We start from the raw sequence: 23,909 nt of genomic DNA, 5'->3' as shown, positions 1-23,909 counted from the left end.
TTTCAGCTTTGACGGACGGTAAAGTATTTCGCTTCTCCGCCATGACTGTCATTCCTTTTCAGCTTGAGCGACGGTATAGCATTCAAAATACGTCGCTACAGACTGTCATTCCATTTTACCTCGACGTGGGCATATGTCGCAGCGATGTCTGTGTGTCTGTGTGTCTGTGTGTCTGTCTGTGTACTCAATATCTCAAAAACAGCTCATCAGATCAGAATCAAATCTGGTACATAGATTCCTAATTACGAGTATATATCTGAATTTACTCGATAAAAATTGACGAAACTTGGTATGCATATTGAAGATACTATGATTTAACCTTATTGAAAGTCATTAAGCGTTTTTACTTCATGCAAATCCTAATTTGCATATTTAATGAATTTTTGAAATTAAGGATATCTATTGAAGTTACATGACCAAAATTGATGAAACTTGCCATGTACATTAAAGATACTATGATAGAACATTATTAAATGTCATTCAGCATTTTTACATCAGCCAATTCCTAATTTGCATATTTTATGAACTTTCCTAATTAGGGGTATTTATTTGAATAACGAGACCAAAGTTGGTGAAACTGGCTATGTAAATTAACGATACTATGATAGAACATTATTGAATATTATTTTAACTTTAGCCAATTCCTTATTTGCATATTTAATGAACTTTCATAATCAGGGATATTTATCTGTATTTACTGAACAAAAGTTGACAAAACTTGCTATGTACGTTAAAGATGCTACGATACGACATTATTGAAAGTCATTAAGCATTTTTACTTCATCCAGCTCCTAATTTGCATATTTAATGAATTTTTGAAATTAGGGATATATATTTGAATTTACATGACCAAAATTGATGAAACTTGCTATGTAAATTAAAGATACTATTATGTAGGCTAACATTATCGAAAGGCATTAAGCAATTTGCTTTAACCAATTCCTAATGTGTGTATTTAATTAACGTTCCTAATTAGGGATATATACTTGGATTTATTTGATCAAAGTTGGCATAACGTGCTATGACATTGATGATTGTACCAGGTTATACGAATATTGGAAGTCATTTCGCACTTAAGTTTTCATATCAGCTAATTAATAGTTTGCATATCTAATGAGCTTTCAAAGTTTGGAATATATAGTTTGAAGGACTTGACCAAAGGCAACTACACTTGCTCTTCATTTTTACGTGTTGTCATTTTGTGCTGTAAGTTTGTTAGGATTTTGGTTGGGATGTTTCCTCGTTCAAAGTCTACAACAATACTTTTTATTGAAATTATACCTTTGAGAGGTCATGGAGTGCCATCTTATAAATTTTAACCTGAAGTAATAATAAAAGTGGTAATAATAATAATAATGATAATAATAATGATAATGATTATACTAATAATAATTATAATAATAATAAACAGTACCATATTTATTAATTAATAATAAGTCTGCACATGACAACGCAAATTGTTTAACATATCGCCTAATGTTATACAAGAGAGCTTACTCACAAAATAATAATACCTTTGCAATGAGTTTAAAAACAGGAATGAGTACATAGGCAAAACAATCATTTTCTCCATTACTTACACCATTACTAACACCATTGCTAACACCATAACTCCGTCACGAAAATGTACTTGCCGTTCCGGTCATTACAAACTGTAGGGTAGCATGAGCAAACCGATAACAGAAGGGGTTCGCACCCGTGCTGTGCTGTCGGACTGAAATTGAAGAACTGTCCTTTACTGTTTAAATGATGTAAAATTACAGTAAAGTGTGTTGTATGGTCCATCTCATAAGGCTGCAAAACGGTTACATTCACAGCAAGCCTATTGCTGAATACCTCAAAGGTCAAAGTACAAGGCATGCCTTATTCACACAGTACATTCTGTCATTCTTCTGTCATTCGATTTGTTGTCATTCGGTCTGTCATGCAGTTTAGTGGTACCGGTGAGGGTGTCCATGCCTCCAACAGTCATGTAATGAAATCGATATTTTCACAGACTACGACATTAATAATCCGAACAATTTAAACACAAGAGTGTACCGCCTGTATATTCCGAAGGAATTACGTGAATAATTTGCGGAAACAACGAACTCGAAGCTGGTCGCGTATACCTTGGGTTCCGTAAGCATTGCAAACAGGGTCAGGCGCGACGTTTACAGTGTTCGCGCCGTCGAGATTCAGTCGATATTTGTTCCCGAAAAATAGCGTATCTTCGTCTGTGATAAATTTCTAGGACTATGCTATCTTTGAAATAGAGTATAACTTTGCGGAAGGTAGCCTACGTGTAGACCGAGAGCTGTCATTTGCTCCACACACGAACGAACGTGAACGCTAGCGCACGCGAGACGGACGACTGGAAATGATTGACAACTTGTGCACGGCGTACCGATATTATTCCTAAAGTAGTTCAAAAGTTTAAACGCGGAATCGTCATGGAAAACTTATTTTATTTTGCAAAAAATAACGAATTCTTGGCTTGTGCATGTGATAAGTATATTATTCCCTAATATTTTTTTTCGTTCAGCTCGGAAAATACTCGTGACGTAATGACCGTGTCACCACTCGTCTTCGACTCGTGGTGACACGGTCATTACGTCACTCGTATTTTCCTTCGCTGAACGAAGAACAATATTAGGGAATAATATCTAATTATTCCGAGCATGCTTACGAAACCGATGGCCACTATGAGAAAACCACTGACCCGACTGTAACAAATTCTAGGCTACATAAATATTAACGCACTAGCACATAATACTATGATAAAATATAATTAAGCAATAAAACACACCCAGCGACGGTATACCACAAGATTTTGACCAGTTCACAAAAGCCCGTTTCAGCTTCGCTGTTTTCTGGTCTCTCTGTCTTTAGCCGTCTCTGTGTATCTCTTTCGCTGTTTTTTAGTGCCTCTTACCATCTTTGTGTCTGTATGAAATAATGTTGTTAGGTGCACTGTCCATTGGCATAAAGAGATGAATTTTTAACCCCCAGATAGTTGATATCATGCCTTTACTCCTGTGTGAGTTCATATATGCCAGTTACGTAAACCCTTTTCAGAATTAGAGCGCCAAGCCACTGCAGTGAACTGCAATAAAACTGCTTACACTAATTAGTTCAGCTGTAGCCGTGGCCACTTTGGTGTTGAACAAGGCTACTTGATAAAGACCAAAAAGTCTGCTTGTACAAAGCAATACTAGCTCTGTCTGAGGCTCGAGTTGTAAATGAGAGTTTACGATTAGCACCCTGTGTTCAAACATTCAAACGCTTTTTTGGCAGGTATCGCAAGCTGGTAGATAAATACATATCTCTCTTCGACAAATAATCACTGATGGCATCGGTGACATTGGGCCTTAGTTAGTGACCACTACCTATCTGACTTACAGATTGATATATGGCGGGTGCCACATGTGGGGCAGGATGCGCTTACTATTTTCGAAACACCTGACATCACTTCTTGGTCTTTTGGCCAGAGGTCCATATATCTTTCTTTCATGAATTTGACTTTGTTTGTACTGTCTATTTACTGTCTGTTCTGTGCTGTTTGTGTCTATGTTTACAACTATTGTCTTACAAATTTGACCTAGTGTTATTGGATTATGGATTGGTATGATTGCGATTATTTTATTAAGATACAATGTAACATTACCATGCACTGGTCCATGTACAATCTTATTTATTTCAACTTCCCAGACAAACTGTCTGCATGGGACATACAATGTTGTCGACTTTGCCAGCTGGCTACAGCTGAAACTAATTAGTGTGAGCAGTTTCTTATTGCAGTTCACTGCAGTGGCTTTCGCGCTCTAATTCTGAAAAGGTTTTGTAAGTAAACGTACCGTGTTATCACAAGTGGACAAATACACATGTGGAGAAATACACTTTTGCTACGATATGATGGCCTCGGTAACGCAAAAACATGGGAAAGCAATAAGACAAGACCTGTATGGTATTTTAATGAATTCACACACTATTTATTCGGTTAGATAAAAATAATCACAAGGGCAAATGATTTGTTGCTAAAGGCTGTCTGACGAATATATTCCACTCAGCTTGCAAGTGATTTCCTCATTCAACTGAAGAGCACAAGTAAACATTCAGAACACAATGATTTGCCTCAGCCTCTGACATGTGTTTAGTTCACATATCAGTTCATAGAAAAAATAATTGGAGAGAATCTCGCATCAAGCTGACAAAAGAGAAACAATATCAGCATACGAGGAAGATGATATTTTGTATTTGTTCCTAGTGTGAATCTCGAGTACGGATCCGTTCTACACTGGAACGAGACCTGCCATTCTCGAAGCAAATCGCAGACACATTGAGTAGCTATTTCGATAACACAGCAAAATGACTCGCGAGATCACCTGAGCAGATCACAGAGTCGAAAACAAAATATGCAAGCAACAGTTGTCAATATTGCAGTACCTGCGTAAAGTGTGTTATCCCCATTCTGTCCATTTACTCAAACATGTTGCCTGCATTCAAGTTTGCGTGGACGATACACTGAACACGCGCCACGCCAACCTCTACGACAAGAGTATTCTTTTGGAACGAAGCCGAGACATTCTATTTTAAACGTTGATAGAAAAATGTGAAAAATCCGGTGCAAAATGTACCGCAGTAAATTGTGTTATCTTGCGGGAATCTCATAACGGAAACAAGACGGTGAATATAAGAAATCCTTCACTATTTCATTCTCTCGGAATTATATTATATCTGTGAGTACTACTTCAAATTCAAATCAACAAATGTTAGGATTTAAAAAAAACAACGTACAGAACTGTCTCATATGATAATCAACGAGTTCATAAAAAGTAAGTGTTGCAATTAATGGAAGCATTCAAAGGAAAAAAAAACTGACACTTATTTGGAAATGTTCCCTTCCCCAAGGATAAAAAAATCGATGAAAGTTTGAAAGAGAAATTATTACAAAAATTACTTTAAAGAGCCGGTACAAGTAAATGTTTGAGGCAAGTGGCGGCGCCACTTGCCTCAAACATTTATTTGTACCGGCGCAATTTCTCGATAAAAACATGGATCAATTTCATCAAATCGGCATAAAATGTTTTTGGGTCACGTGATGCCATCTGTTACACAAACTTTTGACCTTGGTTTCTTTTCTTCTAAGTTCAGGTGTTTTCTCGTTTGTCAACTTTGCCGTGTCATGCTACTGTCCCTTATTTCTGTGAATCGAAGAAAAGGGATCGGCGTCAGAATAAATGACCTAAACCGACGATATTGTGCGGGAGATGAGCCTAAAATATTATACCATGGTAACATCATGTAGGTGTGGTGGCGTTATCCTAAAAAAATCTGTTGATAAAAGCTGACAATTGAACAGTGAACTTTATCGATCACAAAATGGAAATGCACGGAAGCGTATTCGTGCCATTTTTTGTGAGGAAAAAAATACAAAATCTTGTTATTACAAGATGCTGATTCTCGTAATTACGAGTTTTTAACTTTCGTAGTAGTTTTTTAGTCTCGCAACTATAAGCCTGGTTCTCTTGGTTATCAGAAAATCCATAATGTCATGAAATACGACGAGGCTTGATGTCGTTTTCAATACATTTATTACTAGCTCTACGAAAGCTATATACACAACTTAATTGACTGTCGACTAACTACCAACATGTCGCTGTCTCATGTAGTCTTATGTAGAGTAATCTGATACTTGATACTGATTAGCATTGTAGTCATGGTAACTCTCATAGCTCAAAACATAATTCAGTCCTTGTATAGTTTTGAGCTCTTATTTCTCATACATATTGTTGGTAATTGTTCAAGGAGAATATGGTGTTTTCAATACGGTATTATCGTGATTTATAAGGTGTAGTAAGCAATTATAGTACACTCGTAGATGACTAAATAAATGAATGAACTTTGGGCTGTTGCATTGCTACAATTGTACATTCAGTATTTTATCCATTAGATCAAAAGTCAAGCATACTAGCGTGTAGATTTTGTCTGGCTGGATAAACACTCTTTTTGGGGTGTAATATCGATAGTATGACATTATGCAATTATTTCACATATATCAACACCTCTATTAGAGTCTGACAACCTGATAAACACCCCCTTCCCCCTACTCAGGAGATAATCCCCAAACTACGAATACCTGCCGGTGTGATGTTATTTTTTTTACATCCAGCATAGATTGGCAGTTGTCATCATGGTAAATTTTAAATCTCGTAATTACGAGTTGAATATTTATGATTAAAAGCTTTTGTCGAGTAGGCTTATCGGAAATTCCTAAAATTTTAAAATCGTGTAGTTATCAAAAAGGCTAGCAGCATATGAGCATAATGATCATGTCGTTGAGTCACGATTCACGTGAAAATTTACTTTTCGTTGTGTTATTCCATCCGATTGTCTAATTGTAATGTCCTTTTCATTTGTCTTTTAAAAATCATCACTTTCTTATCATAAATGCTAAATGTAAAAAGTTAACATACTATGGCAGGCACATGTAGTATCGATGTTATCTCCTGAGAGCGGAGCTTTTCAGCTTGTCGGAGAAGACCGAAACATAGGTGTTTATAGGAGCGAAGTATTGGCATATAGCATACTTAGGCATTTTTAACTCTGCATGTATTGTCTATCTGGACAGACAAAATTTATAGGCCATGCTTGGCATGATGCTTTGCGTGACTTTTGATCTGCTGGATAAATACTGAATATCTACAATTGTAAGCCATGTAACAGCCCAAAGTTTATTTATTCATTTATTAATTAACGACTTTACTATACTTGCTCACTACACCTGATCAAGTTAACCTTTGTATTTGTTTAATAATGATCAATAATACGTAAGAGCAATTTATAGGTTCACACTAAAGAGCTCAAATACCATAGACAAACTATGAGTTATTATAGTTTATTTATAATAATATGTAGGAAAATCAAGGCTCATAATTAAGAGAGTCAGAATCTAGTAATCACGAGAATTAAAATCTCGTAATTACGAGAATCAGAAACTCGTGATTACGAGAATCAAAAACTCGTAATTACGAGAATCAACAAGCAATATAGCTCCGCTGTTTTTATGTAGAAAATAACTATTTCTGACACATATTGATGAAGAAGGTGTAATCTTTGATAGCTCATTTTAATGGCCAGAAAAAAAGTGGCTAAAATAGCTGCAAAAATAAAAAAATTGCAGATTTCATCATAATTTCAATAAATATCATTTAGTTCATCTGCAAGAACCTGTATATAATATTTCAAAGCTATCAGATGAGTAGCTTAGGAAATACACATTTTTTGACCAAAAATGGCAAAAATTGCCCAAAAATACAAAATTGCAGATTTTATCGATGATTTCAATAAATATAATTTAGATCATCTGTAGAAACCTGTGTACCAAGTTTCAAAGCAATCAGATGAGTAGTTTTGGAAATACACAATTTTGGACCAAAAATGGCAAAAATTGCCCCAAAATACAAAATTCACATTTCATCAGAAATTCAACATATGTTACTTTGTTCATCTATAGAAACCTGTATACCAAATTTCAAAGCTATCAGACAAGTACTTTTTGAGAAAAACATTTTTTTGACCAAAAATGGCAAAAAATGCCTTAAAATGCAAATCTACATATCTGAACAAATCTGAAATAGATCATCCCTTGTCACCTATGTACCAAATATCAAAGCTTTCCGACTAGTAGTTTTAAAGAAGATGATTTATAAAGAATTTTTTTACCAAAAACGACAAAAATTGCCTAAAAATACAAATATGCAAATTTCACCACAATTTAAACAAATCTAACTGAGGTCACCCTAAGTAAACTGCATATCAAATTTCAAAGCAATCGGACAAGTGGTTTCAGAGAATATTTTTACAAAAAAACAGTAAAAAATGCCCCAAAAATAGAATTATGCAAATTTCACCACGATTTGAAGAAACTTGCAAATAAAATTTCAAAGCAATGGGACTTGCGGTTTCAGAGGAGAGAGCAATTGTTGACGGACGATGGACGACGGACGACAGACGACGGACACCGGACAATGGACAACTACGGAAAATCAACCTATTTGAGAAGCTCCGCGTCGCTGACAGCGGAGCTTGAAACTCGTAATTACGAGAGATTTTGATTTTTTTTTCCTTACAAAAATGGCACGAAAATGAGTTCGTGGTACTATGGGGAATATTATGCTGTTGTTTGTAAGAGATGGATCTCGTTGTTCCTTCATAACTTAGCCTTATTAGCAGAAATTAAAGGTTGTGCAATTGAGTAACACGTGACTTACAACAGAGCAAGTCTAAATAATGCACGATTTAGGCAAATACATTTTTTTCCGACTGATAAATAGATGTTGTCAATTTATTTAAACACAGTCAAACAAATTCCGTCGATAGACTATACGCAAAAAAAATATACATAGTTTGTTTTTTTTTATTTTGTTATGTTTTTTAATCAAAATAAGTATTGGATGTGCATGTAAGATTTTTTAATTAAATTAATATAACCATAAATTAAATCTTAAGAAAGAGCAGTGGCATTGAGGGAAAAGGTATGAAAACTTGGCGACATTAATTAATATGTTCACGTTCTATTAACGTGCTGAACAAGAACAGGCGTTACTGGGGGATAGCATAGCATGAACGCAATGAGAATGTTATTTGATCAAACTAATTTGATGGCATATTGATGTTACTTATTATGTATATAATCTGAAGTACTAGTGTTAACATGACATTTTTGAGAATCTGAATCAGACTGTGGACTTCACCTCATATAATCCTGCCGTGTCCTTCGACGTGACCTACAGGGATGGCGGAATTGGAAAGTTGGTTTGTGGTTAACAGACTAGAACTTCGTAATCGGTAAAAGTAGTGCAATTGCACAGTACGATGCTGTATGTTTGTGTTTTTGCTGCTATCATTCACAATTATTTACCACAGACGTAAACACCGAAAAAAGTGAACTAGGAATATAGTAATTATCAAGTTGTTAAGAATATATACTGTAATAAACAAATGGTGCTCAAGTTCAGTCACTCAAAGAAAAGGAAAGGGTACTGCAGGCGTTATTCCTATAAAAGTTATGAATATGGTCAATAAATGCCAAGTATTAAACTTTTTTCAATCCACAGAACACCCACGCAATGTGTTCAAGCTATACCTGTGTCTCCCTCGCAATCTCCTTATAGTGTATTTTAAAGAAAACATTTTACATCTATCAATATCCCTCCCTAATCACCTTCATTAATTGTTCTACCGATCACCAACGCGGGGGCGGGTATACAGAGATAGCGAAGGTAGGGTAATAGACACACACTCGACACAGGTAAGGCTTGTATAAATAAACGAACGTTTAATACTTGACATTTATGCATCACACTCATAACTTCTATACGAATAATGCCTGCAGTACCCCGTGCTTTGTGTGCGAAGTCAACCAATTAATCATGGGAGGTTCCCATTTTTACTAATTTGCCCCGTTTGTCTACCAGTGCCGGTCCCGGTTACAGTCACTTCATTATACTTGCACCAATTTTGAGCTTTCAACAGTTTCAAGTCAGCATTAAAACGCCCAAGCAACCTACACGGGGAGCTGCGGTATTACATGTAGTAAGAATAGCTCGATGTGTTCCATGCCACTTGTTTGCTACAGTAAAGTATGAAGCAACGTTATGTTGATAATGGCATCATTTGGGTAAGAACACACAATACTCACACTTGGCGGATCATCGTAGGTTGGGTTTTCCATTGAACTTGGTGCGGATGAAGACGATTTCTTGAACCTGATAAAAGGTATAAGGGTATCATATTTATGTACTGCCTGCCTGAACATTTGTTCAAACAGATAAACGAGCAGGATGTAAGCCTACTAAAAAGTTCGAACTTGAATTACATGTTGGAGAAGGAGAAAGAGTGACAGAGACACATAGAGACAAAGACTGACAGAAATACAGAGAGGGAGTGTGGTAGAGGAGATGAAAGACGGACTCACCACGTGATACCATTAAATGTAAAGACAATGAGATCAAGGCAAACAGACCGAAACCATAGGATCAGCTTACAGCGACAGCGACATACAGATACTGGCGTTCACGATTGACTTACTCACCATGCAGTCATTGTGTTCATAGATGGCATACTAGGCACCATTGGCTCAGCCTGTTTTCTTCTGTAATAATACCAGACCGCGCAGAGGCCGCAAAGAACAAGCAACGTCACCACAACGGCCGTGAAGACAATGGCACCAGTGTCTGAAAGCAAAACCGATCAAAAGTTGCCTTATAGATGTAAAATGGGACACCAAGAGCATTCGTTCAATAATTTCTACAACGACACGACTGAACCTTTTAGATCTATGATAATGTCACAGAACGTTTGAAAAATTATTCATTCATAGTTGGCGGCAAATGCAAACGTTACAAAATTTTATCAACTTATCCTGTATTTTGCACTTTCCCAAATAATGCCGTTCTCAGCGAAGTGGCAAGAAAAACTTCCTTACTTCTTGGTCAATAGGAAAATGAATTTTCTGCTTAGCAGGTGCTTTTGCTCCTCAGGTTTCACTCCTATATTGTTTGTGTTGAATTTTTATGGCCCCTCGTCCCTTGATACTTTTCATTACCGGTACGTGGATGGGCACAGGTATATTGTCATAATATCAATGTCATAATATTTTCATATAAAAAGATCATACAGTGCAAGATCTGACGTATATAAATATGCAACATTGACAATGAGTCATGACGACAATATTTCCATGAATGAACAACATTCGTTTTTACACTTTCCGCAAGTAAATAATGATATGTTTATGCTTTAATATCGCTTCGGAGGAGTTAATTCCCCATGAAAGTCCAGCCAATTGAAAAGTTCAAGGTGCCTCTTTTCCCTAGCGGCCACTTTCAAGTACGTTGCAAGCGTGTACGAGTCTTTGAAAGAAAAAAAGAAAAAGACAAAAAACGAAACACTCACGAATCAGACGCAACCATATATAGTTCTACAATTAAATATGTAAATCAGATCACATGATAGAGAGCGAAATTGATCACACTTACTTGATCCCGATCCTCCTGGGTATGGCGGTGGTACGTAATCTAAAAAAACAACAACAATATTTTTGAGGGAACGTTCATGATAATGGTGTCAACTCGAGGTCGAGCTGTATAAACTGAGTATACTGTAATTGATGAAATATATAATAACACCTTAATGTGTGACATCGCATACTCGTTATAGTAACTAATTTCGTGTAGCGCCTATAAACCGATATGTAATGCTAACTATGACATTAATAGTATTACATATCGGGTTAGGTGGCATTACGTATTTGGATGGTAATACACACTCGGACAATACACATTTGGACAGCAGATTGATTGGTTTTCTTAACTGATTTTTTAACGATGAACACTTCGGTGTAACATAATGTCTACTTTTTTATTAAGTGAGATGATAGTCAACTTGTGCTAAACCGAAGTTTACACACGTATCATTTCTTAGAGAATGAAAGCGCAGCGTATGGCACTTCAGATCGAGAAAGTTGAGCAATTCTTCATTTGAAGTGAGACAGATTGTTGTTGGAGTGCGTACAAAACAGTTCCGATTTTATAGGGAGCGTTCATCGCCAAGGAAGTTACATTTTGTTCGGCAGAAATTTGGAGAACTCGGACTCTAAGAGTATTATGGGTTACATATTTCGGACATATTGTGTGTATTTCCATCATAGCGGACACACTTTCTGTGGTATATGAGTGTATTCTCTTTGTAAGTTTGTAAATAAATAGGGGCAATGTTAATTTTCAGCGTATTTTTAATTACGAAAATGGTTTTCACTTTTATTTTAGTTTGATTTTCTAGACCATGGGATGCCTACAATGGCGTAGATAATGAACGAATCCGTCCTCCACGCCCTCTGAGACACCAAAACAAAACTAAAACTTGTTGAAAGAAAAATAACAATCAAAATGTAAGGAAATATACAATGCTATGGAGACATTGTTGAGAAAGATTTGTTAGTGTGTATATTTTGCAATGCAAACATTGAATTATCGTCCAGCCTGATGAAAGATACAGCAGTAACTTGTGAAAATGACTCGTTACTTTTATTCTATGAAACAAACATTGTTTTTATTCTTCTCTTTAAAGTGTGTCGAGATATAAAGTATTAGGCATTGTCAACACAGTGCGTCGCGATTAACAATGCGTCGTTATTGTTGAAAATGAATGTTTTTTTTTCTTGACTAAAAATCAGTTGTTAAAAATCACAGTGGACATTGTAAACGAAAGCGTAGTACAGGGTTGTCATTTTGAACACTTGGTGATTCAACATGCCTTTTTGAGTAGCACTAGAAACAGAAACAGGAACAAGAATATCGAAACATACATTTTAGTTACAGCTTATAGCATTGTATCTAGTTTCTCGATTTTATGATTTTGGCAATTTTTGCTGTTTTTACGTTCCAAGTAAGTTGTGAGTGTGAGAATACCACAGTGTCGGATCGATTTGTTCTCAAACTCTTATCGTCGTGCGAGTAAACAATAGTTTCGTTCGATGAATGCTCTTTTTTGTTCCCGCCCAAAGCAGCGCGGATTACGTATGGACAGTCACGTACTGTAAGTTCCGATCTATCGCGTAGATAGACCATACACTTCAAAGAAAATGGATTTGTGCACTTGCCCTTGGGCACAAATTTACATGGAGATTATGCAAAGCACGATGCCATGTGATTATTTTGACTTATACATCGCCAAATTATTAATTCTAAATCATACGGTTAGAGCAGAGAGTAAAAAAAAAAACTTGCATCTGTAAAAGCATGTGTCGTATGGCATTAGATGTGGACTATGTTTTTCGATGGGTGGTAATTACAGTGGTGATTTGCACAATAACATGCAATTTTCTCAAGTATTGAAGGGACGTGAAAAAATATTGGGTTGACGTCGAACGTCTGACTCTCGGTGAGGAATTTCTGTCCCACCCACGCCGGAGACAGAACTTCCCAATTCGTATGAGGTATTCCATCCCAGTCAACTGGGGTGTGGGATTCATACTATTCTCGCACCCGACAGGTGAAAACACCAACTGGTGGAGATCCACCCCGGAGATCCACAGCAGGTTGAGCACGGTACTCACCTTCACATTGCCCGTAAAACATTTCAGTGTCGTCTATCGCCATGTTGCTGCGCTCGCCGTTACCCACGATGCCCTCGATTATTATCTGGAACTCCATATTCAAATTGATAGGAAGTCTGACTTCTCGCCACTGGTTGCCTTGGTTACCCGTCAGGGACCATCTTTCCACCCTGCTGCCGGGGTTTTCGGCTTCCATGGTGTAAAGTCTAAGTGTTCCCATTTCTAAAGACAGTTGCCAAGAAAGAAATCAAACGCCACGGCTGATTTCCACCGTCGTTTTCACAAACGCTATTGGTGGCATGACCATTATATCTAAGAATACTTTTACACGTATTGCGAGTCCTGTTTGGATCCATTGAAAATTTTGACAGTTGGCTAACCTTAAGGCTAGCGTGTTTTGTGTGCAACAATAGGCTCAGCTTAACGGCGAACCTTTAGAGACATATTCAACTACTATAACTATCACGGTTGATTACATCCAATCGCCTCTACACATTATGATGCAAAAAAGTGGCGAAAAATTTAAAAGAATATGAAAAGAGTAATTTTGAATGTCCTGTTTTCGATTCTTAATTAATGTAGGCCTCAATCAACGTTGAACAAAAATCTCACATCCGTGATCTGAATATTGAATAGGCGACGAGCGTTCGGGAGCCTTCAGTAATTACAGAGGGTGGGCCGGGGGAATTTCGCGCACACCTGTATCGTAAAATGTGACCCTCCCCCTATCCTCCTGTCTAAAATGTGACCCTCCCCCTTGCCCGACATTCTAAAACTAGGACCCGCCAAACCACTCTCCCCAGAGTGAAACAGTATCAGCTAATTTATATAACAATTGGTTCAATTGTTATGTTAGGGGCAAATAAAAAAGAGGGTGGGGGTGGTGTTTTTTTTTTTGGGGGGGGGGACAGTCGTAATTTATCACGCAAGAATTTTTGAAGAGATATGGTATTTCATATATTTGAGGGAGGGTCACCATATTTTGTGCAACTATAAGAAGGCAAGATGTGGCTGATTTAGTGCTTTATCCAAAAATATCAAATCATAATACATGGAGTCTATCAGGCAAGTTATTGACAATTTTCACTCACAAAACATGCTATATATATATATATATATATATGTTTGATGATGTATTTAAATGTACTTTCCTTGAATTGGGAAGTAAAATGTACATTTGTGTACAAGAAATTATTTTCTGAATTTCATCTAAAAGGTTGGTTCACTTTCTATGGTGTCTATGATGAAACTATAAATAGTTTTTTTCCAATATAAAAATGGGTAAATCTTTGCATTTTTGTACTCTTTATTAGTGATATTAATGTTCTTGATTAGAATAGAGTGTTTACAAGTCTATGGTTGTGTAAGAAATTTGATTTTAGAACTTCACCAAAATGTCGATTCACTATGCATGGGGGTCTATGATGAAACTATGAGTAATCTTTTTTCAGTTCAAAAATTAGATAAATCTGTGCATTTATGTATTCTGGATTAATTACATTCTTGTTCTTGATTAGACTAAAGCGGCTACAAATCCAGGGTTGTGCAAAATATTCGATTTTGGAATTTCATTGAAATGTCGATTCACTATGCATAGGGGGTCTATAATGAAAATAGGAACAATTTTTTTCAGTACAAAATTAGATAAATTTGTGCATTTATGTATGCTGGATTATTTACATTATTGTTCTTGATTAGACTAGAGTGGTTACAAGTCGACGGTTGTGCAAGAAAATCAGATTTTTGAATTTCACCGAAATGTTGATTTACTATGCATGGGGGTGTATGATGAAACTATGAATAATGTTTTTCCAATAAAAAACTAGGTAAATCAGTGCATGTACGTGCGCTTGATTATTTATATTAATGTTTTTTATTAAACTAGAGTGGTTATAAGTCCAAGGTTGTGAAAGAAATTTGATTTTGGAATGTGACTGAAAAGTTGATTTACTGTACAGGGTGGTCTATGAGAGAACTATGCACAATTGTTTCCGATGTAAAGCTGACAATATTTTTGCATTTATGTACATTTGATAATTGATATACACTTTTCCACCCGTTGTTTTTGTCGCTGGTCCTTTATCAGTTTTGACTGTTAAAGGTGTTTAATGAAGGATACCACTGCATCTTCTCTGCTTGTGAAACTTGTGCATAATGGGTACGTATTTTGTTGGTAATTTCCTATTCAGGAAATATCACATGGACAATCAAAGTTTTGGCCATAAAATCAGCTTCTGTCAAAAGTGATTCTCCCCAAGATAGGTTTATAAAAAGTGACCCTCCCCCTTGAACAGTTTTATAAAAAGTGACCCTCCCCCTATTCCCCCGGCCCACCCCCATGTTATTATTGTAGGTTCTCTTAAAACAAGTTTGATTTCAGTCGAATAAAACATGTATCGCTGACGCATGGCAAAAAAGAGTTTACTGTCGAAGTATTCTGGTTGTAAGTTCGATGCAATGCCTACACACTTACGATTCCCGTCCATGTGATAGTAGTATATGAAGCAACCCGTCATCGTGGGATCCAGGTGTTCACTAACCAACCAGGCCTTGTTTCCTATGGTTTGTGGAGGGCTAGATTCCGTATACATGTAGAAACCTGTGAGTGAATAAATGACAGATTAAAAAGGAGTAACTTGTCAAACCAAATCAATCTTTTCATTGTCTGGATAATATTTTTTTTGAATTTTTGTAGCGGTAACTTTTGATAATATTTCTATCACTTTTTCCAGAAAAATTCATCTTCCAGTTCGTCTTAATTGTACGTTGTAGCACCGTGTCTGCAAATAAAACAGTTTGTGCAATATTCAATGTTACTGTATCACGCGCATTTTGGTCCGGTGTTGTACACCTAGCATATTAATTTAGGAATAGAACAAGAAAAAAACTTTTAACAAAAAAAACAAAAAACAAAACCAACCATGAAACATAAATAACATACCACAGCCTTGCGTTTTGCGTTCAATGACATTTTAAAACCTAGAGAAATATCGGTTTGTCCGCAGAAATGTGTCTCTGTGTATAAGAACACTGTGAGCTGATCAATCATAACCCGTGATATGTCAAAGGACTTTTTATTTGTCTGTTCAAATACGGCTAGTTTTCAATCGGGTTCGAACCCACAACATACGGCATCAGTAGCCTAGCGGAGAGGCAAGAGAGAGGATCGCTCACAAAAAAGAGTGGTTCAATAGCCGGCTAATTTGTTACATTTTTCTGACTGAGACCGCTCCACACGTTGTAGAGTTCGTGAAGCACTCACGCACGCATGCTCACTATCACACATCGTACATACAAACTTTATCGAAGCGAAGCAACGAATACATCGCTTTAACTGGGCGAACGATAGCCTCAGGGACAATTCTGTCCACCAGCAGAGCTATCAACCCAGGGTAGTAAATACGGCTAGTTTTCAATCGGGTTCGAACCCACAACATACGGCATCAGTCGCCTAGCGGAGAGGCAACAGAGAGAACCGCTCGGTTAAATCTCCACTAACAAAAAAGAGTGGTTCAATTGCCGGCTAAGTTGTTACATATTTCTGACTGAGAGCGCTCAACACGTTGTAGAGTTCGTGAAGCACTCACGCACACACGCTCACTATCACACATCGCACATACAAACTTTATCAAAGTCACAAGTAGGAGGAGATGCGGTATGGATAAGCGCTTACCGGAGTCTGAATTCGTCGTGTGATCTCTGGCTGGCCCCGTTCCATCGGTCGGTGTTCCTGCTTTGTCCCTCTGCCAGTCGAAGTCGTCGAGTTCTCGCTCGTTCGTCCAACCACACATGTGGCCGTCGTCGAATGTGCAGTGACCTACGTGTGGCAGAAAGGTATAATTTTATTACATGTTTGAAACGGTCGGGTATGTGACGATAATTTCCAACGATATGAATTCACCATTCTGTGATGTATCACGCTAGCTGCGTTTCTTAACTTATTTTTAGACACAAATGTCAAATTTCTCGAGTAAAGTCAAAGTTACCAATCCAAACTCCGCGGACCACAATACTTTCACCAGTAATTTTCTCCTTATGTAGTTCTCGGAATACGGTGAAATTCGATGATTTTTCCGGTTCGTTGTAGTTTCGTTTGGAATCAGTACACAACGTCTTCTGTTAAAACATGTAACATCATAAGGAGCCTCTCCGAATTTAACGAAAATATATCCTGCAGATTTTACATCTATCGGCGACAATATAGAACCAGTTATTAACCCATAATCAGCGCCCTACCCCGACGCAAGCAAAGATTTCGTTGCTCTGTAGCAAAATCTATTCGGCAAATTCCGTGCTGAACTAATCAGAACAAGAAACCCACATTACATTCTATCACATTACTACAGTGCTGGACAATTCCCTAAAGTTACGGCTATTACTACAGACTTTCAAAATGCCAAACAAGGATTCAGTGCTCTCTATAAGCAGTTTGCGATTGAATTCCCGAACAAATAGTTCACCGAACACCGATTGCAGTAACGAGTTAAGTATGATATCTCTGTTCTACCTGGAATACCACATGACCCTGGTATTGGTAGCAAGTCATCGATGGCAATATCTCCATTACCATCTTCGCCCTTGACGGCTTCAATGACAATCTGAAAGTCGTTGTTGCTGGTTGCTTCGAAATGTCCGTATCTCCACATGTCACCTTGTTCACCTGGAGAGAACAGCCATGTGATTTAGCGTGATTTTACTTTCTTATTCTCATGTAGCTTTAGTAAGTTTTGTTCCTTTTTGTGACGAATAAGAATTTTTTACACCATTTTATTCATTTATCTAAAGGGAGCGAAGGAAAAATTAACCATCCATGTAACTAAAGTATGACCCTGACCTATATATGAACTCACGCACGCGCAACAGCTTGGCGCAGCAGTGCATTGTCCTGAACTAAGCAGGGAAATTCCCTTCTGAGTCAGGTCCTGGACTTGCGCAATACACTAGCTATGACTCACTGGGTAATCTCCCTAACAGAACAGTATTCTATTACCGGATGGAAGGGAGATCATTTGTTAGATAGATTCTGACTGTGCTGCAGCTCTGCACCGTTCCAGTGTCCATTCTGGAGGTGGATGTAAGTATATACTCGTTTTCTGGTTGTGTGAATTTGTTTTTCCTACGCCTATCGGAGCGAGATTTTACTCCCTCCCATACAGTAACCGTTCCGATCTTGAACACTGTTGCGCAATACCTTTTCAGCAGGGACTTTCCAGGAATTTCGCAATACTGCTTTCGCAATACCCTTCCAGTTGCTTAGCAACTTGTCACGTGGTTTCAGAGGTCTGAAAGTCTACAGTTTTCAGAAACATTTTCTACAGAATTTTTTCTGAACGACTCTAGTTAACTTGTTCACCCGATAGATAAAATTTTAGTAATTTCCTCTGAACTTAAAATATGTCGGAAGACCATTACTTCAAACAAAATGAGTCGTTTCAGATGAATGGTACTGATATCTAAAGTGTTCACTCTTTTATCTCTACGTACAAATGTAGTTCCTAAGTCGTTCTCTACTCTATTCCCACCAACAAAACATTCAATACTCATTTCATTGCGATCTTTATCAATACTTATGATAATATCACAAGTTGTTCTGTTATCTGTTTTCATAGCATAATATCCAACCAAATCGTCAAATTCATCTCCAGTAGCTAACTTTACACATCTAATGAGAACTGTACCATGTTGAAGTATTTTCATATTATCAGTCATCTGTTGATTTACAGTCTGTAAAGTGAGAACAGCTGCCTCATCACCGACACTTTTAAGACCCAGTTTCTTTAAAGTTGTGTCCCAAAATAATCTAACTGGAACTCCGCTAGCTGTATACGAGCAATAATTCTCCCCTCGTTTATCCACCTTCTTAGTGTATTATCTGCCTTCATTATTGTATTAAGAGGACTAATTTTAAGGTGAATCGGTATACCAAGAAGTGCAATGTATGGATTCGTAGGAGTAAGCCAACTACGAAAATCTAGCAACTTGTACTTGTTAACATTGCTATCGAAATAAATAACATTTGGAGTTCCTGGCAGTTCAGCAACTCCACCACTAATTTCACTATCCAATATATCTAAGATGTTACGTGGTACGTTATAAGGCATGAATTTCTGACTATCTCCATCCCACGTCAGAGCAAAAGGAGTAGGATCATTCGAAGCCTTTGTGGCGTCTATTATGGACTCATCAATGTCTTTCAGTTCAGAAAATTCTACAGCATGCTCGTGGACTTTGCACGTCGGCTAAAGCTAAGACAAAAAGTTTCTCGCGGTCCTTATAACGAAGAACGTAATCCTTATTATGATTACCAGCTATCTTAGTATTATTGTTCACTTTAACATCACTTAAATCTTCAAGCTCAAGATTTTGTACACGAATTGCACCTAGACCGGAGTTACTTGGACCAGACATGATTAACCTATATACAGTGAAAAATAAATAATACCTTGTAATAATATACAACATACAACGATGATCATTAAGATTGTAAGCAAAACAGGCAAACCGGTTACTATGTATTTTAACCCTTGCATTGACATATCACAGTTTACGAAGATAAGGCTGCTAGAGTGTGGACTGTACAATTCATGGCATAACATAACATCGACGAATAATGTATTAAAATACCAAGAAGGCGACCAACCGAAGAAGACTAAATCAATACGACCGGGTAACTACAATATCGATACGTTAAACAAAGCAATCGGGTTGAAGCAAAAAATTAATTTTGAAAAACATCTGCCGACAGGCCACGTTCTTCTAACTTTGGCTAAAGATATTAAAGTCTATTTCAATGCCACAGGTAGCTTCGCCAACGTCGTCGGCTTTTCAGATAAACCTGAGGACAACCCCGTGATAAAAAGTACTATGAGTCCAGGTCGAGCGGATTTCTTAACAGTCACTGAATATATAGTTCATTCAGATGTTGTTGATTTTACTGGAAGTTATGTTGGCTTGGGCTCTGACGAATACATACAGGGAGTAGTATCAGACTCTTTACAAACACTTCCCATTCAGGATACAAAAGAAATAGGTGAAAAGGTCACCTATAATTTTAAAAATGGCTCAATTTCCATGCCATTGAGAAAAGGCTCAGACTGGATGAGTTCAATGCGTATTTGGATAACAGATCAGGATGGAAACATGATCAATTTCAATAACTGGCCAACTAGCTTTTGTATTGAATTATTGTAGTCGTTCCGAAGGATCCTACCGGTGTAACATAAACCATCCCACGACCAATCCTCCAGCAATATAGATCATCTCATATTTTTTTTGCTCTTGACTTGGCTGATAATAATCTGAGAATTGAACTGCTTTGCTTTGCACCGCTTCTGCTTCTTCTAGGATTTCTGCATCTGTATCTCTTAATTCTGCCGCAGCATGTGCATCCTTTGCTTGATTTTCTCTTTCCAGTCAGCCTGGAGTAATCTTTTTCTGACCAGACGTTGCGATCATGTTCAAATTTTTCTAATGCTTTATCATGTCTAATTTCTCTTCAATAAGAGCCTCACCATTCCCAGAAAGCTTTTGTCCGATAATATTTCCTCCTGTGAATGCCGTTGCATTTAATACAGCACCGAGAACTGTCATTCCTATAGCTGAAGCCATAGCTAACTGTATATTATTACAAAGTATAAGGTTCTGCAGGAATAATATTTTTCTGTTCAAGGAGATCTTTGGTCGCAACCGCGGCAGCAGTAGCACCGCCTAATTTTGCCAAGCGAGTCAAATTTGGACGACTTGGATCGCCCATATCCATCTTCAAAAATTTGCTGGAGATCATAAGATATCCCATCGCAAGTCCTGCGATTACAATACCATCGTACATTGTGTTTACAACTGTTTTAGTATCCATGATTGCTGACTAGTATATAAAATAGAAAAATAAAATAATTATGGAGTTAATCCATCTCATACAATGTAGAGGAGCTGGGTCCTCCCTCCCCTCCCCTCGGAACCCCTGTCGGAACTGTTCTGGAGGGAGCTGCTACGGGCTCTGTTTTTTTCGCTTTCTGGGGAGGATCTTTCCGAACGGGACAATTATGCCGAGCACGCCCAAATATAGCCCTAATGCAGTCAATGAAACTCCCACAATTCCTAAAACAAGATAACATTTATTATACCATTTATTATCACACTGTTGTGGCGGTACCCTATCGGAACGGTCTCGAAAGGGACTCGCTACCGCATCACTCCCCCCCCCCTCCCTCCCTCTCCATTGCTTGGCGTTTCTTCTCCTTGTTTTGCCTGTTCCATTCTGCTACTCGCTTGCCCGCAGCAACTCTCCCTGGATGCTTCGTCGGTAACGTAATTTTCTCTATGTTGCGCTGTGGCGTAGGAGGTGTCGGTGTCGGTGGGGAGGTCGTCGTTTCCGTTTGCGGTGTGGGCCCCGTCGTCGTTTCCGTTTGCTGAGTCGGAATCGTTTGCGAAGTTGAATCCATTTATTTCAGGTATTATATTAAGCCCGATTTTTTTAAAATTTAAATGTTTACCCGTAATTAAACCGGTGGAAATTAGAGCAATCACGGGCCCCCATGTGTAGGCTATCCGTCCTGATAATCGTTTTATTTCACTGTTTAGAATAAAATCCTTTTTAAGATCAGTGGCATAGTTATCTCGATCATCGATTGGAACTACCTGACTTATTGCGCGGGCTCCTAGATCTATGAAACTTTGAGTGATGGTATCACTTATAAGAGAACTGTATTTCGCTTCATAGACTTTAAAGACTCGTGTTACGGATTCATCGTTCCACCTTTCCACTTCTCTAACTGTAAACTCCTTACCAAAAAATAACTTACTTTGACCACTTGCGATGACACAGAGTATTTTTTCACGTTTCGTCTCTATTATGGATCGAGCGTCCGACGCTGCGGTTGGCCCTTCGGAATGCGCTGCCATATTTGCCGCTGCCGATGACTTTATTAAATTCTCCATTGTTTGCAGTATGTTATCTATTCTTAGTAAAAAATAAAAAATTCGTTTAAACCTGAATCCGAAATAAAGTATTAACATAGTCTGGAATGTTAGTACGATTCCGACAGGGATTCCGGGAAAATTCTCCTCCATTTAAATCTATATGTATATAGAAACACAAATAATGAGTACAGACCTATTCCAGTTGCTTTTCAATTGAATAAGACGAGCGTACCGACAGTACAGCATGCTGATATTCCTTCCAAACCGAATGGGGGAATAAAACCTATTCTCATGGACTTAGAAATATATGTAACGCCGACAGATAAATTTACTTTTCATCCAAGGGATGTGTTCAAAGATAACGTAATCACTCATCGATCAGCGAAAGAAAGTAATGTCTGGCTGGGCAGCCCGCATATGAAATATTGGGACCAGCAACTGAATTTCGCTGTATGGTGCAGCACTACTGGTTGTGGTATATCATTCGCCCATCTCGTCGATAAGAAATATCCTCCACAAATACGATCATTCTGCCGTTTCCATGTATACTTTACAATACGTCGTATCCTTCATGAAATGGGCGTTGCACTTCCAGACGATACCCCCACCTTCAAAGCGGCGACAATCCTTACAATCTCGTCCAATATGAACTTCTATGTACAGAATTTGGAAATATAAGTCCAACGAAGTCCGACTTTCGATATCGAAAAGGCCAAATAAGGGTCTTGGTTATGGTTATGAATATTACACTAATCGCTGGGCCCGTTAGACAGCCTGCGCTGTATACAATGGACACGACTTTTTCCTCTCCGCCGACGGAGGTGTTTTCTATACACTACAATTTTTGGAAAGAAAAAACATGTACTGTCCGACAAAGACCGACCACACTATTATTTCTTCCGAAATGATGGATCGGAGGGACAATATAATAGTTTCATTCCTCTGAAGGGAGACTCGGGACTAACAAAGGCCGGCCTAGCCCGCCTGAATGAAAGCCTTGAAGCCTACGTATATTGCATACTCGGCGCACAAGCAAATATTCGCAGTACCATAGTGGGCGATACTGGCAGTGCAGAGCAAGTCCGAAAAGAATTCGGCGTTCTCCTCGAAGATGAAATTCGTAATACGACAAAGTAATCAGTTATAGGCGATATCAAGACACAATAATGAATACTGGTGTCAAACTTGATATGGCAGTTTCGCCCAATTTACTTCTCTTACCGTCTGAGATGGTCATTCTTTCGGGCCCGGCAATCTCAGGTTATAATAATGAATTGCAATATGCAACTGAATCTATGGTGTTCGGGGTGAACGGTGATATAAACACGGAAGTTCGAGAAAGTGCTATACATGAGATGGAAGGAGGGGGTCCGGATCCTGTGAAGTGGCAGGACGAGCCCGAAGGAGCGACTGATACGAGTCGGGATCCCCCTCCCCTCCCCCCGCCTTCGGAACGGGCAGCATCTGCAACACTCACCGCAGACCCTATTCACGAATTCGGCAAAATTGGTTTGTTATCTTTAGCCATATTCATTACTATTGTAGGTACTGGAATATTCTAACTCGAGCCAGTACCTTAAAAGAACTAGAAGAGAGATTCAGTTCATTTATGTACAGTATATAGATCCGATCCGATGGCAATGTTCGCAACCCCACCATTCAACATGATTATAACTGGACCGATAGGTTCTGGCAAAACAGAATTTGTAATGGACCTCCTAACCGGTCCGTACTTAAGGAAATTTGAATATGTAGTTTTCATTTGTCCGACATTCATGAACAATGAAACGTACAATAAAAGATTCATTTTCACAGATGACAACGTATTTGTGTTTCCGGTCGGACTCGATGCTGTGGATGATACACTAGCCTACGTACGGAACGAATGGGC

General features: G+C 38.1%; 1 protein-coding gene across 1 annotated transcript in view; it reads right to left on the bottom strand.

Annotated features, from left to right (window-relative positions):
* Nucleotides 1–3,944: 3,944 nt before the first annotated feature.
* Nucleotides 3,945–23,909, bottom strand: part of LOC139123759 (MAM and LDL-receptor class A domain-containing protein 1-like) — a 41,534-nt gene continuing 21,569 nt past the window's right edge. Inside the window, exons 9-17 of the mRNA XM_070689913.1 lie at nucleotides 17,607–17,759; nucleotides 16,773–16,916; nucleotides 15,573–15,698; nucleotides 13,100–13,321; nucleotides 11,022–11,060; nucleotides 10,076–10,217; nucleotides 9,683–9,749; nucleotides 8,736–8,768; nucleotides 3,945–5,183 (exon numbers count right to left, since the gene is read on the bottom strand). Of these exons, the coding sequence (XP_070546014.1) occupies nucleotides 5,178–5,183; nucleotides 8,736–8,768; nucleotides 9,683–9,749; nucleotides 10,076–10,217; nucleotides 11,022–11,060; nucleotides 13,100–13,321; nucleotides 15,573–15,698; nucleotides 16,773–16,916; nucleotides 17,607–17,759 (932 nt within the window). The 3' untranslated portion in view covers nucleotides 3,945–5,177. The remainder of the gene's footprint in view (nucleotides 5,184–8,735; nucleotides 8,769–9,682; nucleotides 9,750–10,075; nucleotides 10,218–11,021; nucleotides 11,061–13,099; nucleotides 13,322–15,572; nucleotides 15,699–16,772; nucleotides 16,917–17,606; nucleotides 17,760–23,909) is intronic.

Source organism: Ptychodera flava, assembly GCF_041260155.1.
Source record: "Ptychodera flava strain L36383 chromosome 23 unlocalized genomic scaffold, AS_Pfla_20210202 Scaffold_23__1_contigs__length_28996876_pilon, whole genome shotgun sequence".
NCBI classification, from domain to species: Eukaryota; Metazoa; Hemichordata; class Enteropneusta; family Ptychoderidae; genus Ptychodera; species Ptychodera flava.
Note: the sequence above shows the minus strand (reverse complement) of the source record. Positions and strands in the feature narration are given on the sequence as shown.